The sequence below is a fragment of the Pimephales promelas genome, chromosome 6, assembly GCF_988280905.1.
Source record: "Pimephales promelas chromosome 6, fPimPro1.hap1.1, whole genome shotgun sequence".
Lineage (NCBI taxonomy): Eukaryota > Metazoa > Chordata > Actinopteri > Cypriniformes > Leuciscidae > Pimephales > Pimephales promelas.
The window spans coordinates 3,114,991-3,131,201 of record NC_142774.1 but is presented as its reverse complement, the minus strand read 5'-3'; the positions used below and the strand labels follow the sequence as shown (position 1 = coordinate 3,131,201).

General features: G+C 40.9%; 1 protein-coding gene across 1 annotated transcript; it reads right to left on the bottom strand.

Moving 5' to 3' along the window:
• Window positions 1-493: 493 nt before the first annotated feature.
• Window positions 494-15,298, bottom strand: khsrp (KH-type splicing regulatory protein). Its single transcript, XM_039684779.2, has 18 exons — window positions 15,104-15,298; window positions 14,227-14,332; window positions 14,084-14,137; window positions 13,957-13,993; window positions 13,546-13,604; window positions 9,216-9,287; window positions 9,020-9,077; window positions 8,774-8,939; window positions 8,560-8,658; window positions 8,354-8,461; window positions 6,290-6,392; window positions 6,093-6,214; window positions 4,470-4,769; window positions 3,410-3,519; window positions 3,236-3,309; window positions 2,302-2,496; window positions 1,895-2,082; window positions 494-867 (listed from the first exon to the last, which is right to left on the bottom strand). The coding sequence occupies exons 1-18, from the start codon at window positions 15,206-15,208 to the stop codon at window positions 859-861; spliced, it is 1,965 nt and encodes a 654-aa protein (XP_039540713.1). The 5' UTR covers window positions 15,209-15,298; the 3' UTR covers window positions 494-858.
• Window positions 15,299-16,211: the final 913 nt, after the last annotated feature.

Here is a 16,211-nt window from a genome sequence, read left to right as displayed (position 1 = left end):
GTGATCAGATGAGGATTTTGTAATGTTTATTTTGTAGTTTTTAAAAACAAGCAGTAAAAAAAAAGCATACAATTTATATATTTATAACATCATGACTTCCAATAAATTGGGGTGAGGGAAAAGAAAGAGAAGAAACCCTCAGTTCACAGAGTGAGGAGCAACACACACGGCACGAGTGTCAGTACCGGAACACACTCGCATTCACACAAACTCACAGACTGAAACGTCATTTGATATCACAGGAAAAAAAAAAAAATCACATAAAAAAACCCTCACTGAATGAATAGAGAGACAAAAAAAAAAGTGAACACGTTAAACAATGGGAATGTTCCAGCTCAAAATCAAATTAAAAAGGACTAAAAGCAAAACAAACGCATTAAAAAAAAAGGAAAAAAAAGACATGGTTACTCATCGAGTTCAAAACAGTAGTTATTAACACCTGAAGATTTCCTCTAAATGGACCAGTTTCCTCAAAAGACTTTTAAAATTAAAGAAAATTAATGCAAAACAGGAAGTGCACGCTCATGTGAGGAAGTTAGCTGAAGAAGCATTCCCTTGTGTTTCCCTGGCGACGACGAGTCACAGGACCGAGGAAGAGGAGGGATGAAGCGTTCGAGGTTGATTTTAGTCCAGACAGCGTTTGTGGATCCAGCAAAGATCAGGAAGGGGGAGAGAAACAAACAGAAGTTTGCAGAAGCCTGTACGAGGTCATAAACACAGAGATCTGGCTTCAGAGGACAGTCACACAGCTTTTCTGCCGGACACAGGAAGGGGGAGGAAGAGTAGAAGTCCTTTTTTGAGAGGAGAGCGAGAGGATGGAGGGAAGGACCCGGACGGATGAGCTCAGGAACCGTCGCCTCACTGCGCCTGGAGCGAGAACGGCACCACCGTCAGATCACACCTCAAACTTATATAGCATAACTGTACTCGTGTGAGTTTAATACATTTATATTCATACAAGACATTTCACATTAAGCTCATTGGAGGTTTTCAAAACAGATTTCATAGGGCCCTAAATAAGCTATCAAAATCTTGAAAAAATGAGCAGTTATCGCTGTTCTCAAACGCTGGTGTCCGCTGAAACCACGCCCACAAGCGGGAAAGCGGTCGACGCTGATATTAGGTGAAACTGCGTTCGGGATGGGAGGATGAACGCTGAGGCGGGAGATAGTCGTTTTTGTGCATTTCCATGTCAAAGGCATAGCTAGCTAGCAAACTGTAGGCTGTAGTAACTAATAGAACTGACAGTAACTCGCAATTGAACAACTCTATTGTTAGGGGAGGGGCCAGCCTCAGTGCATCATCAAATAGGGGCGTGTCTGAGCTCAGGGGCTTCAGTGCGTCAGAGCCGTAAAATAGCAATGGTGAAAAACTGTTTAACGGTCTAACTCCGCATTTCAGTACTTCACAGTTCACAGTCTTTGTAATACGTTTTAGCAATACATTTATAATGCGTTTAGAATTATTTTAGAGAATTGACTTTAATACTTCCAATCTTAAGTAACTCTTTTTTCAATAAACTTTATTCAAAGCCAAATTCAATGATTAGTTTGTGAAGTCTGGTTGAAGTCGAGTAATTTCATCGGGTCAGAGGTCACTCGGCTGTTACCGGATGCCAGTGATTAGTTTATAAAGTTATATATATGGATATTTCTTACAGAAACGCATCACTTCGCTTCAGAGGACCTTTATCAACTCCCTGGTGCCATACTGATTACTTTTGATGGATGCGCTTTATGGAGCTTCAAAAACTCGAGGCACCTTCAACTTCCATTATGAAGCGGAGAAGAGCCAGGATGTTATTTAACACAAGCCTGATTGTGTTCGTCTACAAGATAGTCAAACATGAATCAATGAGATCAGATCTGTGTGTGTGGAGGAGGCAGTGCTGTACCTGCTGGCCCTGCGGTGTGGCCCCGGGCTGTCCGGGGGCCTGTCCCGTCTGCCCGTAATACGCCGCCTGCTGTCTGTAATACTCGGCCCACGCGGCGCTGTAGTCGGTCTGTCCCGCCGCCGCGGCTCCTGCGGCCTGAGCTCCTCCTCCTGCGGCGGCCGCGGGGGCAGCGCCTCCTCCTGCTGCGGCTGGACACACACACACACATCAAAACACTGAGCTGGAATGATGGGTAACACTATTTTAAAGTGTAAATGTTAGTGTACTCATATATTTAAGTACCGAGTAATATTTAATCAACATGTAAATACTAAAGCGTTAGAGTCAGGATTGGGGTTTGCTTTTGGTTAGTTAAACTGTAAACGTTCAGTAACTACATGTAACAAGGACACGAGTGATGGGCGTACCCATCTTTTTGTAGTACTCCTCCCAGGCCTTGGTGTAGTCGGGCTGGGCAGTGCCTGGGGCCGCTTGGCCCGGGTCAGCGGGAGCGGCGGGCTGAGCCGCGGGAGCCTGTCCTGGCATAGCGCCCCCTCCGGGCTGCTGGTAGTACTGTGCGTAATAAGCCGCCCACGCTGCGTTAGGATCTGTTGCTGCTTTACCTGAGAGAGGGAGATTTTTACATTAAACATTCAATATAATTGATCCATCCATCAAGTTTTCAGTTAAGTTTGGGGTCCTCGGGTTTTTCTTTTTTAAACAATTTGCATATTTAGCTTTTATCCAAGTTAAACTAAACACCATTGAGAAACGGTGTCGTGGAAATAAAAAGTTTGATTGTTTTAAACTGGATAATCCAGATAATGCCTGGCATGTTAAAAAAAAACATCTGTTCTTTCTATTAGTCAAATTCTGAAAATGTATACATTTCCACAAATTAAGCAGAAAGAGTTTAACATTGATAATCAGAAATGTTTCTTGAGCATTAAATCATCATAATAGTGACTCATGATCATGTGACACTGAAGACTGGAGTAATGCTGAAATAAATTAAATTTAAAAATATAATCAAATAGAAAACAGTTATTTTAATTTGTAATATTTCACAGTATTATGCTTTCTATATTATTTATATAGAAGCAGTTTTGGTGAGGAGACAACTTTAATTTACAAAATCCAACCGACACCATCCTTATGAATAGTTGTTTAAAAAAAATCTATACATTTTGATATTTGCTGTAATGCTATAATAACTGAATTATAAAATCTGAGATCAAGATGTTTTTTGTGATGTTTTGGTTAATGTTTTTTGACTCTAGGCTCTGATGATCACACGAGACCTGTAGTGCACTTCTATAATGCTCTATCAAGACTGTAAGGCATCAGTAGAGAAGGACTCACTGGGATCTTGCGGCTGCCACTGCTGGTACGCGTTTCCCCAACCCTGAGGATACTGGCCTCCAGGAGGACCTCCGCTGGAGAGAAAGAAACACCTTTACATGTGCAAACAAACCCTGCCAAAATCAAATATCAAGCCTTTTCCTAAGGCTAAAGTGGCAATAAGGCAGTACTGACTGTTGTGGTCCCCCAGGGGGTCCGGGCTGGTACGGGTTTGGGTTGTAGGGGCCCATGGGTCCAGCGGGGCCTGGCCCGCCCGGTCCGGGACCAACAGGGCACAGAGGACCCTACAAAGAGAAGCACACCAGTGAAAACCAGCAAACAGTGCAGTCTGTAAGAGTGACAGCTAGTGGTCGATATGGGTACTGCAGTCCAAATTAAAAAGCGCAACTGACGATGAAAGCAAAGACGACATTAAATTGATGATTTGGTTTACCCGTGTTTTAATATGCTCTCGTTCATTGATTTACAGATTGAGGTTTTTAGGTCAGGTAGATTCTGCAAACTGACTCAGTTTGTTCGCTCGCTGGATCACACGTTGTCGAAATACTATTGGGTGAACTGGCAAAGGGCGGAGTCACAGACCAAAACAAAAGCAGGTTTTCCAACACGAAACACACATTTCAAACTAAAATAACTGGACGTAGAAGTGTTTTTCAGAGAAACGAGAGTGTGAACTCCGCATGTTCCCAACATATTGTAAAGTGTTAGCCATATGTTTTCAGATAAGGTTCATTAGTTTACATTAAATGTTGAAATTAATATTAACTAAGATCAATAAATACTGTAGAAGCAGTTCATGTTAACCAGTACATTAAAATCAAAGGCTGCATTTGTTAACACTGGTAATGCACTAAACCATCGTGAACAGCAGGATTTATATGAACCAACATTAAATAAATGACGAGCCGGACATGAAGCGGGGTCTTGAATCAGCCTGAAGGGGTTATAGTCGCTATACATCATCTCGCTTATATGGCTACCTACCAAACAAATCAATTTAACTCAATGATTTAAAGGGATACTCCATTTTTTTTGGAAATAGGCTCATTTAACAACTCCCCCAGAGTTTAACAGTCGAGTTTTACCGTTTTCGAATGTATTTTCTGATATTTAGAAGAATCAGTAACCAGACAGTTTCTGGTCTCGTTGATGAAGCTTATGGTAAAGTGTAACCAACACATGGTATGTTTCTGCTTTAGTAGAGTGTAGAGCACACAGGTGGTTCTCGGCGTACCTCGATCTTGTCCTCGATCAGCTGTTTGGCGTGGTCGATCTGCTGAGGGGAGCCGCGGATGGTGAACAGTTTGAAGTTCGGGTCTCCGTTGGGCGGCGGCTGGCGTGAGATCTCGACGAAGGCGCCGGTCTGCTGGTTGATCGCCTTCACGTTCTCGCCACCTCGGCCAATCACGAGGCCGCATTTGTGTGCGGGGATTGAGAAGGTCATCTCTCCGCCAGGCGGACCCCAGTTGCCTGGGCCGCGACCCCTGCCTCGCCCACCCGGGGGCATGCCTGTGCCAGGAGGACCCGGCGGACCCTGAGGGACACAACAAGATTAACTAGGGCACACCAGGAGGAAAACATGGACAGAATCGTGCTAAAGGCTAACGTTTTACAATAAGGTTCATTAGTTACCAATAGAGCCCGACCGATAAAGGATTTAAGGCCGATACCGATAATATTTTTTGGTTTTAAAATCCGATATATCGGCCGATATTTTTTTATTCCAACAGGAACGGTGTAGAGCGCCCTCTGGTGGACAAACTATACAACTCCAACACTCATGACATGGTTCAAGCATGTTTCGGCCGTTTTTTAAAATTTTCTAAATATTAATTTATCGGCCATTATAACCGCCGATACCGATAGTTTGGAAAATGCCTAATATCGGCCGATATATCGGTCTGGCTCTAGTTACCAACCTTAGTTAACATGAACTAAGAATGGACAATACTTCTAATCCAAAAGGTTGTATTTGTTTACACATTCGAAATTCCAATTAAAATACAGATGCTCATCATTTGTTCAAGTAACATTAACAATGAGCCATACATGTAATACAGTATTTATTAATCGTGAGTTAACTATGACATTAATGCGATTAAATATTTTAATCTTTTGACAGCACTAATAAATCAATTTGAGAAGTAATTTAGTGAATAAGACCGGTTTCATAAGGCCCCACCAATGTAAGGATTGTTAAAATTAAAAAAATAATGGGACAAAAAGAAATCAGGAGACATTTAGAATAGATAAAAATGTGTGATTAATCGTGAGTTAACAATGACATTAGTGCGATTAATCGAGAGTTAACAATGACATTAATGCGATTAATCGCGAGTTAACTATGACATTAATGCGATTAATCACGAGTCAACTATGACATTAATGCGATTAATCTCGAGTTAACTATGACATTAATGCGATTAATCACGAGTCAACTATGACATTAATGCGATTAATCGCGATTAAATATTTGAATCGTTTGACTGCACTAATTAATCAATTTGAGAAGTAATTTAGTGAATAAAACCGGTTTCATAAGACCCCACCATTGTAAGGCTTGTTAAAAATAAAAAAGGGACAAAAAGAAATCAGGAGACATTTAGAATAGATAAAAATGTGTGATTAATTGTGATTAATCGTGAGTTAACAATGACATTAATGCGATTAATCGCGAGTTAACTATGACATTAATGCGATTAATCACGAGTCAACTATGACAATGCGATTAATCGCGATTAAATATTTTAATCGTTTGACTGCACTAATTAATCAATTTGAGAAGTAATTTAGTGAAAAATTAAGACCCTGCCAATGTAAGGCGTGTTTACGCTGTGACACGAGCATGCTCACTCACCCCTCCTCCTTCCTCTCGTACTCTGATGCTCTGCAGAAGCTCGTTGATGATGCTGGCAGCGTGTTCGCAGCGGTCAGGAGGACCCATTACATGAGCGATCTTATCTGGACCAGTGCCGTCATCTACAGACCGGACACACACTGTTAAACACGGTGACGTCACAAAACACTGAGTGAGTCGAGAGTGTCCGAACAAACCTGGTTTAAACTGTATCCTCACACCGGCATCGTTCTGAATCTTCTTGATCATCTCTCCGCTTCGGCCAATCACAACGCCCACAGAGTGGCGAGGAACGGGCACCTGTCCAATCAGAATGAGACGCCGTCACTAGGGATGGGTACCGAAACCCGGTGTTAGACGGGCCCCGGGGCTAAACTATGAGAGGCCGCCGGATGGTTAAGCTCGGATGTTATCGATTTCCAAAGTTAATAATATTCCTATATAGACGTTTTCTTGCCAGCCGTTTCTATGTGCAATTATATTAAACTTAGTCTGTGACGCATATTTGCAATTCAGAAAAGAGAATGAGGAAGAGAGAACGAGTGAGCGAAAGAGAGAAAGAAAAGAGCGACCAAGAGAGAACGAGCGAAAGAGAGAGAGATATAAAGAGCAAGAGAAATAGTGACGATAAGGGAGAGAACTAAACATTCAAACGTCTGTTTACACTGATGATCTAATTTTGACTTTCAATAATTAAAGATATTTGAGGTAAAGCTAGCCGCATCTCGTCTAGCGCTGATACCTTCCCTTCCTTTCTCCCTAAACCCCCTGTCAGAATCAGCACAAACCGTGATCGTTGTAAAATACGGTTCCTACTGGTGCTAAATTGCGGGACGTGTTTGATCGTAAGAGCCATAAAAGCACAATAACACGTGCGAGAGGCGGCTTCCTGTGAAGGCCCACGACTAGACAAGCTCATTAGCTACTTTGGTGTCTGTGTGTGCGTCTAAACACACGTCAATGAGCGGTTTGGAGGGTCACACTACCACAGTTTGAGACTTAAATGTTCATAATTGGTAGAGAATGTGTTATTAGATCAGCACTCGGTCTTAAAGTGACGGCAGCCTAATAAACATGCTGACGATTGCATCATTAATGTGAATCAAACAACAAAGCAAAGAGAAAATTAATCACAGCTCTTGAATGAATAACTTAAATCAGCATTAATCCATCTATGATAAACTATACAGTGTAATTTTACATTTATTATATTTCTTTTGTAGGACATTCCTTACCTGAACAGTATGTTGACCCTCCTGAAATTAAAGCACTGATTATTGCATTTGTATATTTGTTTTATTGCATACTCATTTTATTATTTTTTTAACCATGTGTTAGTGTTTTTGTTCTTGCTTATTGTGTCCGACATTATAAAAACAAAAAAATGCCTGCACACTTCTGCATAACATGTTTTAGGCTATTCTTTTGTTAAAACATTGCGGTTTCTTTTGCTAAAATACATGTTTTACATTTCAAAATATAAAGCAATGCTAATTGTTCTTAATTTTGCAATAAAAATGTACAAAACAAAGAACCGATAAGAATATAGTAGGGCTGAGCGATTAGTTGCATTTGCGATAATATCGCGATATGACGAAACACAATTTTTAAAACGCAAAAGCAGCGATTACACTCTGAGAGAAAAGCAGTCTGCGGATGTAGACTCAACTTGGCATGCTACACATATAGGGCCTTACGAAAAATAAACTTTCATAAAGTTCGGAAAGGTTTAAGTGAATTACAAGGACAATCGTAGGCTTTTTTGTTCCTATTTATTTACTAGCTTTTATATTTTGAAGCTATATTCGGTTATATAACCTATTTAAAATGAACGCTTTAATAATTATTTTTAAAAATACTTATAAATTACAGTTTTTAAATCATTATTAATAATATTAATAAGGAAAAAAGTAGATGAGGTGCCTAAAGATTCCCATCCCTACTTTACAATGATTTATTGCTTGCCTTTGCCGAATAATAAAGAACTTAAAAAGTAATCGCACATTAAATCGCAATATCGCATATTAAATCGCAATATTGGTTAAAAACAAAAAAGATTTGGATCTAGAAATTAGATCTAGATCTATTTAGATCTAGATTTAGAAAAGAATTAGATTATTTTTCAAAATCGTTCAGCCCTAGAATACAGTACAAAAGCAGTATCGTTTCTAGTACTACCGTTAAAACAATCTCCATCCCTAGCAGTCACAGCTTGTATGGCATCTAAATGCAAGTCATTTGAACTGCTGAAAGAAACGCACCTCCATTCCTCCACCACCTCCTCCACCCATCCGAGAGCCGTACTCGTTTCTGTCGAAGCCGGGGTGATCCCGCTCACGCAGAATCTCCTGCACCATTTCACGCGCTTGCTAGAGAAATAGAGAAAGCCTGAGCGTCAAAACCTAGCGTGCCGTTAGACGCACAACAGCCGAAGAGCTCGCAGAGGCCGCGAGGAGCGGAGGCACACCTGGACTTTGTAAGGATCTCCAATGATGCGCAGTGGTTTGTCCATGTTTGGCCCCTGAGACGCATCCTGAATCAGGATCATCTTCACACCGGCTCGCTCCTGAAACACAAATATGAGAAAATGTTGATTTACGGGTGAACTATCCCTTTAAATCACTAAAAGTTATGCATTAGAGTAAGCTTGTCTGACTGTACGCAGAGGTTTTGAACTCTACCTGCAACTGTTTAATGGTCTCGCCTCCTTTGCCGATGATGAGACCAGCTTTCCCTGCCGGAATGATCATTTCCTGCATGTTGCCGCTCCCATTGGTCGACTCGTGGAAAGAGGGCGGAGTTCCGCGCCCCCGTGAGACGATGTCATCCAGTAGCATCTTGGCCTTCCTGCACAAGAGTTCAAAGGTTAAAACACCAGCACACAAATTCACACCATGGCTAGAAAACATGAATCAACCCAAACGTACTGGATGGCTTCAGGGCCGCCGGTGAGAGACACGCTCCTCTCCGGAAGACCACCGCTGTCTAAAAGACAAAACCAACAGGCTCCGTCACGTCTCACGTTCACACACAGATATCAGGAAAAACAAGAAAGGAGAGGAAAGTGAGCAGAGGTAGAACAGATGTGTCCGCTTGACTCCTTCGAACCCGTGTTTGACTCGCCTGGAGCAATTTGAACTTTACAGCCAGAATCCTGCTGGATCTTATTGATCTGCTCTCCACCGCGACCAATGACTACAAACAGACACACACATCATTTACTGACCGCAGCAAAAAAAAATAAACTAAAAAAATTTATCAAACTTATTGAAAATAAAATTAACACAGACCTAAAATACAGATTACATTAATGTATAATACACAATATAATAAAACTAATTATACTAAGGGTGCTCTGATTGATTTATCGGCCAATAGCAGCTTAATACAATTTGATCCGCGCCGCATATTTTCTATGCGCAGCTAAAATTAAATTCACCGGTGTGTGAACAGGACTTACAACGTCCAAATCCGCTAGATCAGTGATTACGGTAAATACAGTAAATGTTGTTAAACTGCAGGGCGTGCTCAACGATGAACAAGAAAGAGTAGGACAGTTATGAAAATAAGTTGCACGTGTAACAGTATTAAAGTGACAACAACCTGTTAACCTGCCATCATCTGCTTCAATGTTATTACACAAGACAAACAAGATGCAGTGCAGTTTTATAACTTTGTTCATAAAGACCATTTCACAGGAATTTTAAAATACATTAAGAATAGTAGGCTATTTAATTCAGAGATCAGTCCCAAAAATCCTGATCGGAGCACCCTTAATATATACAGAAAACAAACTTTTAAGTATATACGAGAGTACCATTACATATAAAATACTACGTTTCATGTAATTCTGTGCATGTTTTGTAACTATTTTCATGATATTACACCTGTATAACAGTATAATGTACACTACTTTGATGTATAGACAGGGGTTGGACAATGAAACACAGGCCAATAGTGTCGTTTCATCAGATCTCGGGCTGTGGACGACAGCAGTGTGTATTGCTCTCTGATGAGTCTACCTTCACTGTCCTGTACAGTGTGGAGAACCAAAGAAATGAAGAACGGGGTGAAGCGTCAGTGAATGGCATTCCCGACTGAGCTTGATGGGCGTCACTGCCAAGGACTACCAAACCATTTTGGAGGACCATGTTAGTGCAGATGATGGTCAAGCTTAGGGCTGGTTGCCAGAGGCACAGTGTTTAAACCATCCGGCTCACAATTGACTTTCCTTGACATAAATTGAGCAACAATTTCGTTACTTGGTAAATTACAATACAGATTGAAATGAATAAATGCTTAATATAACTTCACCCCCTGATTTGTGACGCCGGCTTCTGCCCTTTGCAATATTTACATTCTTGCACGAGGATGCAAAGGCATTTTGAACTGTGTGCGGAGTTCACTTTAGGTGTAGAACGGCTGCGATTTATTTATTTTGACAACTAAAGTTAAACATTCAATGCTTCACTTTTTCAGTTGCAAGCTTTTGAAAAATGGTCTACATCGAGGAGTTTATTGAATATATTAAATATATAATAATAAATAATAGAAAACTATTCAGGGTTTTAAGAACTAAGTTTAAGGACAAGTTAAATCTCTTTCTATGAGAGAATACAACATTAGTCACTCACTCAGTATTGATCAAATACACTTCAAGTACAACTAGCGCTGGGCGATTTTTTTTCCCTTAAAAAAAAATCTGCGATTTTATAAAAAAAATTTAAAAAAAACTCGATTTACGATTTGATCACAATCTACATACAACATTATAAAGAAAAACAACAAATCCCCCAAAAATATGATCATAATCTATGACAAAAAATGCTACTATAAACTAGATTAATGGATAATTCAGCAGTAAAATTTAGTCTAGAAAAATCACAAGTGCACAATATTGTATAAAATCTGAACATTTAGGGGGAAAAACACATTTAGTGGGGAACAAATACGAGACAAGTGTAACACTAAATCTGGTCAAACTTGGTCTACTATACAATTGAGACATGTTTTAAATGTATAGCACAGCTGTTTAATGAGACAGCAACATATGATAGATAGGACAGAACAAGAAAGGCTATTAATAATCTTTCATCGTGCAAAAGTATTATGATATGAAAGGCTCCAACTCGATTTTGATTTCAAATCGATTTTTTTCCCAGCCCTAAGTTCAACTACAAATAGTATTCAGTTGTGCTGTAGGCACCAAAACAGCCCAGTTCTTTATGGTCACTCTTATTTATACATAATCAGGACTGCCCCCTAATTGTTGACGAGAAGGCTTGGTCGACGAAATTTGCATTAGTCACAAACACTCAAAAAAATAATCCACAGGAAGTGGTGAAGTCAGCAGTCCGCGTTGGGCAAATCGTTCCCGGAGGGTCGTCACCCATCATCCATCGACCTCAAATATGGCTCAAAAACGCAACTAACAACTTAGCACAGCCGAACAGCAGAAACACCATCACAAAAAAGAGTAATGCATCATTGGTAAACGCAACAAGAAAACGTTGTGCCTCTGTAATAAAGAAAATGAACAGAAAGCGCTTTCAGCGTCTCGAACTGCACTGCGTCACAAATGAAGCAAAACTTGCGTACACTTGCCTCACAGACATGAGAAATACATCTACTGAAAGCCTGAAGCGTACTACTGCTCTCTGTAATCCGTACGCAAGGTTGCACTTCTCTCCACAAGAGCCAGCATCTCTGTTCGCATTTTTTGCAGCCGACAATGACCCGGAAAACACTAGTTTCTTCATAATTAAAATGACTCCTTGAGGTTTCCGTTCGATTCTTAATCATTAGCGTTTGAGTGCGGCGTTGGCAATATTTTAAACCAGGATATATTTAAGTAATTAAATTCATATAAATGTGCAATTAGTCTAATGGCATAAATTAACTACTACTAGTCGACTACAGACATTCTGTGCCACCCGAGACTGCCTGGCCACTAGGGCTGTGTATCGTGGCAAAATGTTCGATACCGGTTCCTGAACGATACCAATTTTATGTAACCAGTTAACAAAATAATATCACCTAAATTTTTATTTTATTTTTCAGTTTGTTGACTTTCACACTCATATTTTGAGTATGTAAAAAAAAGCACCAATGCTAAAGTTTTCTATGTTTCCTAATCATTTAACAACATGTTTTCTTTACTTCAATGAGCTTTGTTTCTGTCTTAAGGCCAATTTATACTTCTGCGTCGAGGGTACGCCGTAGTATACGGCGTTGGCTTCGCACGTAGGCGACGCCGTTGTGAGCATTTATACTTCTGCGTTCAGGTATTGGTTGCTCTGCAGTACTGCTCCGAAACGCTAGGAGGCGGCGGAGGGTTTTAATGTTCCACTGCAGAAATGCGAGAAGACGTCGGAGAAGATGGTACGTGTGTAAATGCGTGAGAAGGTACGTGCGGAAATGCGTATGAGGAAATACGATGCTACCAAGACGACCAATCACCGATCTTGCGGTCCGCGTCGTCGCGACGTGTAGTTACATTTTTGAAGAGGTGCGCGTCAGGCAACGCGGTATGGGACGCGTCTGTGCGTATGGTACGCCGTACCTACTGCGCGCACCCTACGCAGAAGTATAAATTGGCCTTTATCTTAATGCATTCTTTAACAATGAAACTGAATGAAAATTAATTGAAATGCATTACACCGTCACCTCTGATAACAGATCACTCTAAATTGTAATTTAGAAACATGCATTTTCTGTAAAACAACTTTGAAACGATATGTATTGTAAAAAAGGTTACAAAAATAAATGAAATTTAGGCTACTGGGAGGCGGGATTTATGCCTCGCGCTCAGCACACATGAAGCTTGCCGGAAAAGTAGCTTAATGATTATGGATGTGTCGGGAAACAGCAGCAAGGATATAATTTAATTGTTATTTTAATTAAAAAACAAGTGTTTAATAAGTGTGCTGGCAGCTAATATGATTATGGCTCACGTGCGACGAGTTACGTCTCTGGGTAGCCGCATAAAGTAGTGTTTTCCACCACAGCCAATCATGCTGCATGCTTACTGTTTCACTGACTTTGACGAAATTAACCATTTAGGTACCGAAAAACAAGACATGTTTCGATACTCGGTAGTACCAAGGCAATTCGGCCAGTACCTAAAAAGTACCGAACTCGGTACCCAGCCCTACTGGCCACCCCTATGAAAGTATCGGGACTCTGTCAGGGACCCTAAAGTATTATCAGCATGATAATACACCGCTAGACTTGTATTTGTCCTTCCCAAGATAGTGATTCTGTATTGGCTGCAAAAGGCCCTACACCATACTAATAAAATACTGTCTAAAACCAGGCATTTCAGTTTCATTGTCCAACCCCTGTGTGTATCTACATAAATAAATATACATGCAGCTAAATATAATATGACCCTGACAGCAATTCACCTAAGAAAGTACAGTATTGACCAATGCATGATGGGAAACAAACTTACTGAGCCCAACCATGCCGTCAGGTACTCTGTACTCTTCTGTGAGAGACGAGGGACGAACGCTACAGAGAGACAAAAAAGCAACAGTCATGAAAAACACAAATGCAGTGCATTCTTATTAAACCACTTTCAGAAAAGATTTACGTGCTTAAACACACTCAGACGGACATCTTTAGTCGCTGCACCACATCTAGTGATACTTTGAGTGTCACACCATCCATTATGTATACAAGATGCCACGTTATGCTAAAAATAGTATTTTAAAGAGCCCCTGAAAACACGTCCGATTCGAGTGAGTGGAACTTGAAACCGGCCCAGGCCTGAGAAGTTATTCTGGCCTTCAAACACACAGATCTGTTTTTATGCTAGCGCTAGTAATCACTCTGTTGCGAGCACACAAGCGGATGGTCTTACCTCTGCTGGGAAAGGGCAGCCAGCTGGGCTCCGATAGCTGTGGATGAGACAGGGATAAAATCATTGCTCTAAAAATACACACGCATTTGCTTTTGAGAGTGTGTAGAGAAAGTAAAGGAGCTCGTACACAAGGATGCAGGGTTGTCCCTGTCAGACGCCATCTTCTTACTTTCGGGTTGATCTGAGGGAAAAACACACAACAAAAAGGTCAAACACAAACTCACACGAGTGGGACGGACAGATCAAGTGTGTGCCAAGCGGCCACCGTACCTCCGTCCTCCAACGATCGCTTCTGTGACGCGAAGGGATAACTCTCCGATCCACCGTTATTGCTCATGGGGGTTCCTGTAACATCTCCACCGATTTTTGCAGCGATCTGGAAAACAAGTGGTGAAACCATATTAATACAGCAAAACCAGCATACTCAAATTAAGTTAATACACGAACCAAAAGTACTATAAATTTTGTTTTTAGATAGCTTTTTTAAAATAAGCTGCTGTTTATTTTAAACATACACTATTGTTTTATTATATTTTTTTAAATGCATAGGCAAACAACGTTAAAAACAAAACAAACATGATTAATACAGCAATCAATCTGCACAGTGGTTTATGTAAACTACCGTACTTTAGCATCTAAAACAATAGGCATACTAGTAAATCAACACATTGAGTAACACAACTTGTTTGTTTGTTAGCAAATGCTACCATGGTGCTAGAATGTTTTTACAGGATATGAACCCAATAAAACCAAGTTATGGGTCCAAAAACATTGTTAAACCATGGTGCTTTAAGTTGATTTGATAATACGATGCTAATACGAGGTTTTAAACACTTACAATGGTAGTTGCTTAGACTATCGTGAACGAGCCATGATGGTACATGAATATGGTAACGATAGTCAATCTGTGCCACGCTGTTTATCCGAGTACCTTAGCATTACCATGTGTTTCCGCTACTGAATCCTATTATTCGATAGCGAATGTAAAAAAGACCTCGTATATATTAGTTTAGCTCAGAATTATCCGCGATCGCAGCTCATGCTAACAGATAATTGTCGCGCACGCCGGCTCATGTGCGCGCGGCCCTGCGCGCGCTGCTGACCCACTAAACGCGGCCCGTTCGCTCCCGCACTGCGGATCACTCACCTGCCGTGCGCGTTGAACCGCGTCGGCGAACGCGTCTTTCTTAAGTACAACTGCTCCTAGAGCCGCTCCGGGCCCGGGCGGCGGCACCGCGCTGTATTCAGACATGCTGTCCGTGCGGAGGGGTGAAGTGTGCGGGATACGGCGGGGAGGTCTAGGCCGGGCGGAGGTGCGCAGACGCGGGAAGACAAGCGAGACAAACGCATGGGAGGGACAAAAGGCCTGTAGGTCTAAAAGAGCTCTCCTATAGGCGCTCGTGATGAGTGGCAGTTGCGACGGCCAATTAGAAAGCAGCTAGAGGCGGGTGAAGAGTTGTCGAACCAATGAGTGGCGTCGAAAAAAAAAGACGTTTTTATGACCAAACGCGACAAACAGAGCTTACCGCTGTGTGAGGGAGCCAATCAGCGACCAGGAGCTTATGAAATAGGCCAATGAGGTTGAAGGAAACGTCGATTAACAATGATGGACGTTTAGATCAGCGTATAGACAGTTTAGCACCGGATAACCTTTAAATTTATGTGGCATTTTATGCGGTAGTGAAATGGAGTTTCCGGATAGCTGAGATGAGCTGATGTTTTAATGATGGTAAAGAGCGTAAATGAAGACACGGTACGATTTAGTTTAGTTTAGTTTAATTTAATTTAACATACATTCTCTTGCATGCATTCAGATATAATTCAGTTTCCTTTCAAAGAAAACATACACGTCATGACAGTAAAAAAACAAAACAATCACCATACAATGTTCTTTGTTTTGTTTACATCGAAATAAAAACAGTAGTCCGTGTCTGAAAACACAGAATCACTGGAAATGAGAAGGCCTTAAACTAACTTTTTTTTGTTTGTTTCCATACTAACTTTGGGGAAATTTTGATGAAATATTATTTCAAACTAGATTGGAAGTGGAACTATTTTAGCTTATTAAACTAGCCAGTTGCCTCTAGTTTACTCGCTGCTGAATTAGGGGGAGGGGCGTTCTCATTCTAGAGAGAACTTGATTGGCTACACCTGTGAGTGCAGGATGATGTCACCAATAATGTTGGTCCGTTTTCCCAGGGGAGAAAGACTGAAATAATTAAACATCATGTACATCTTTTGTGTAGTTTGTGTTG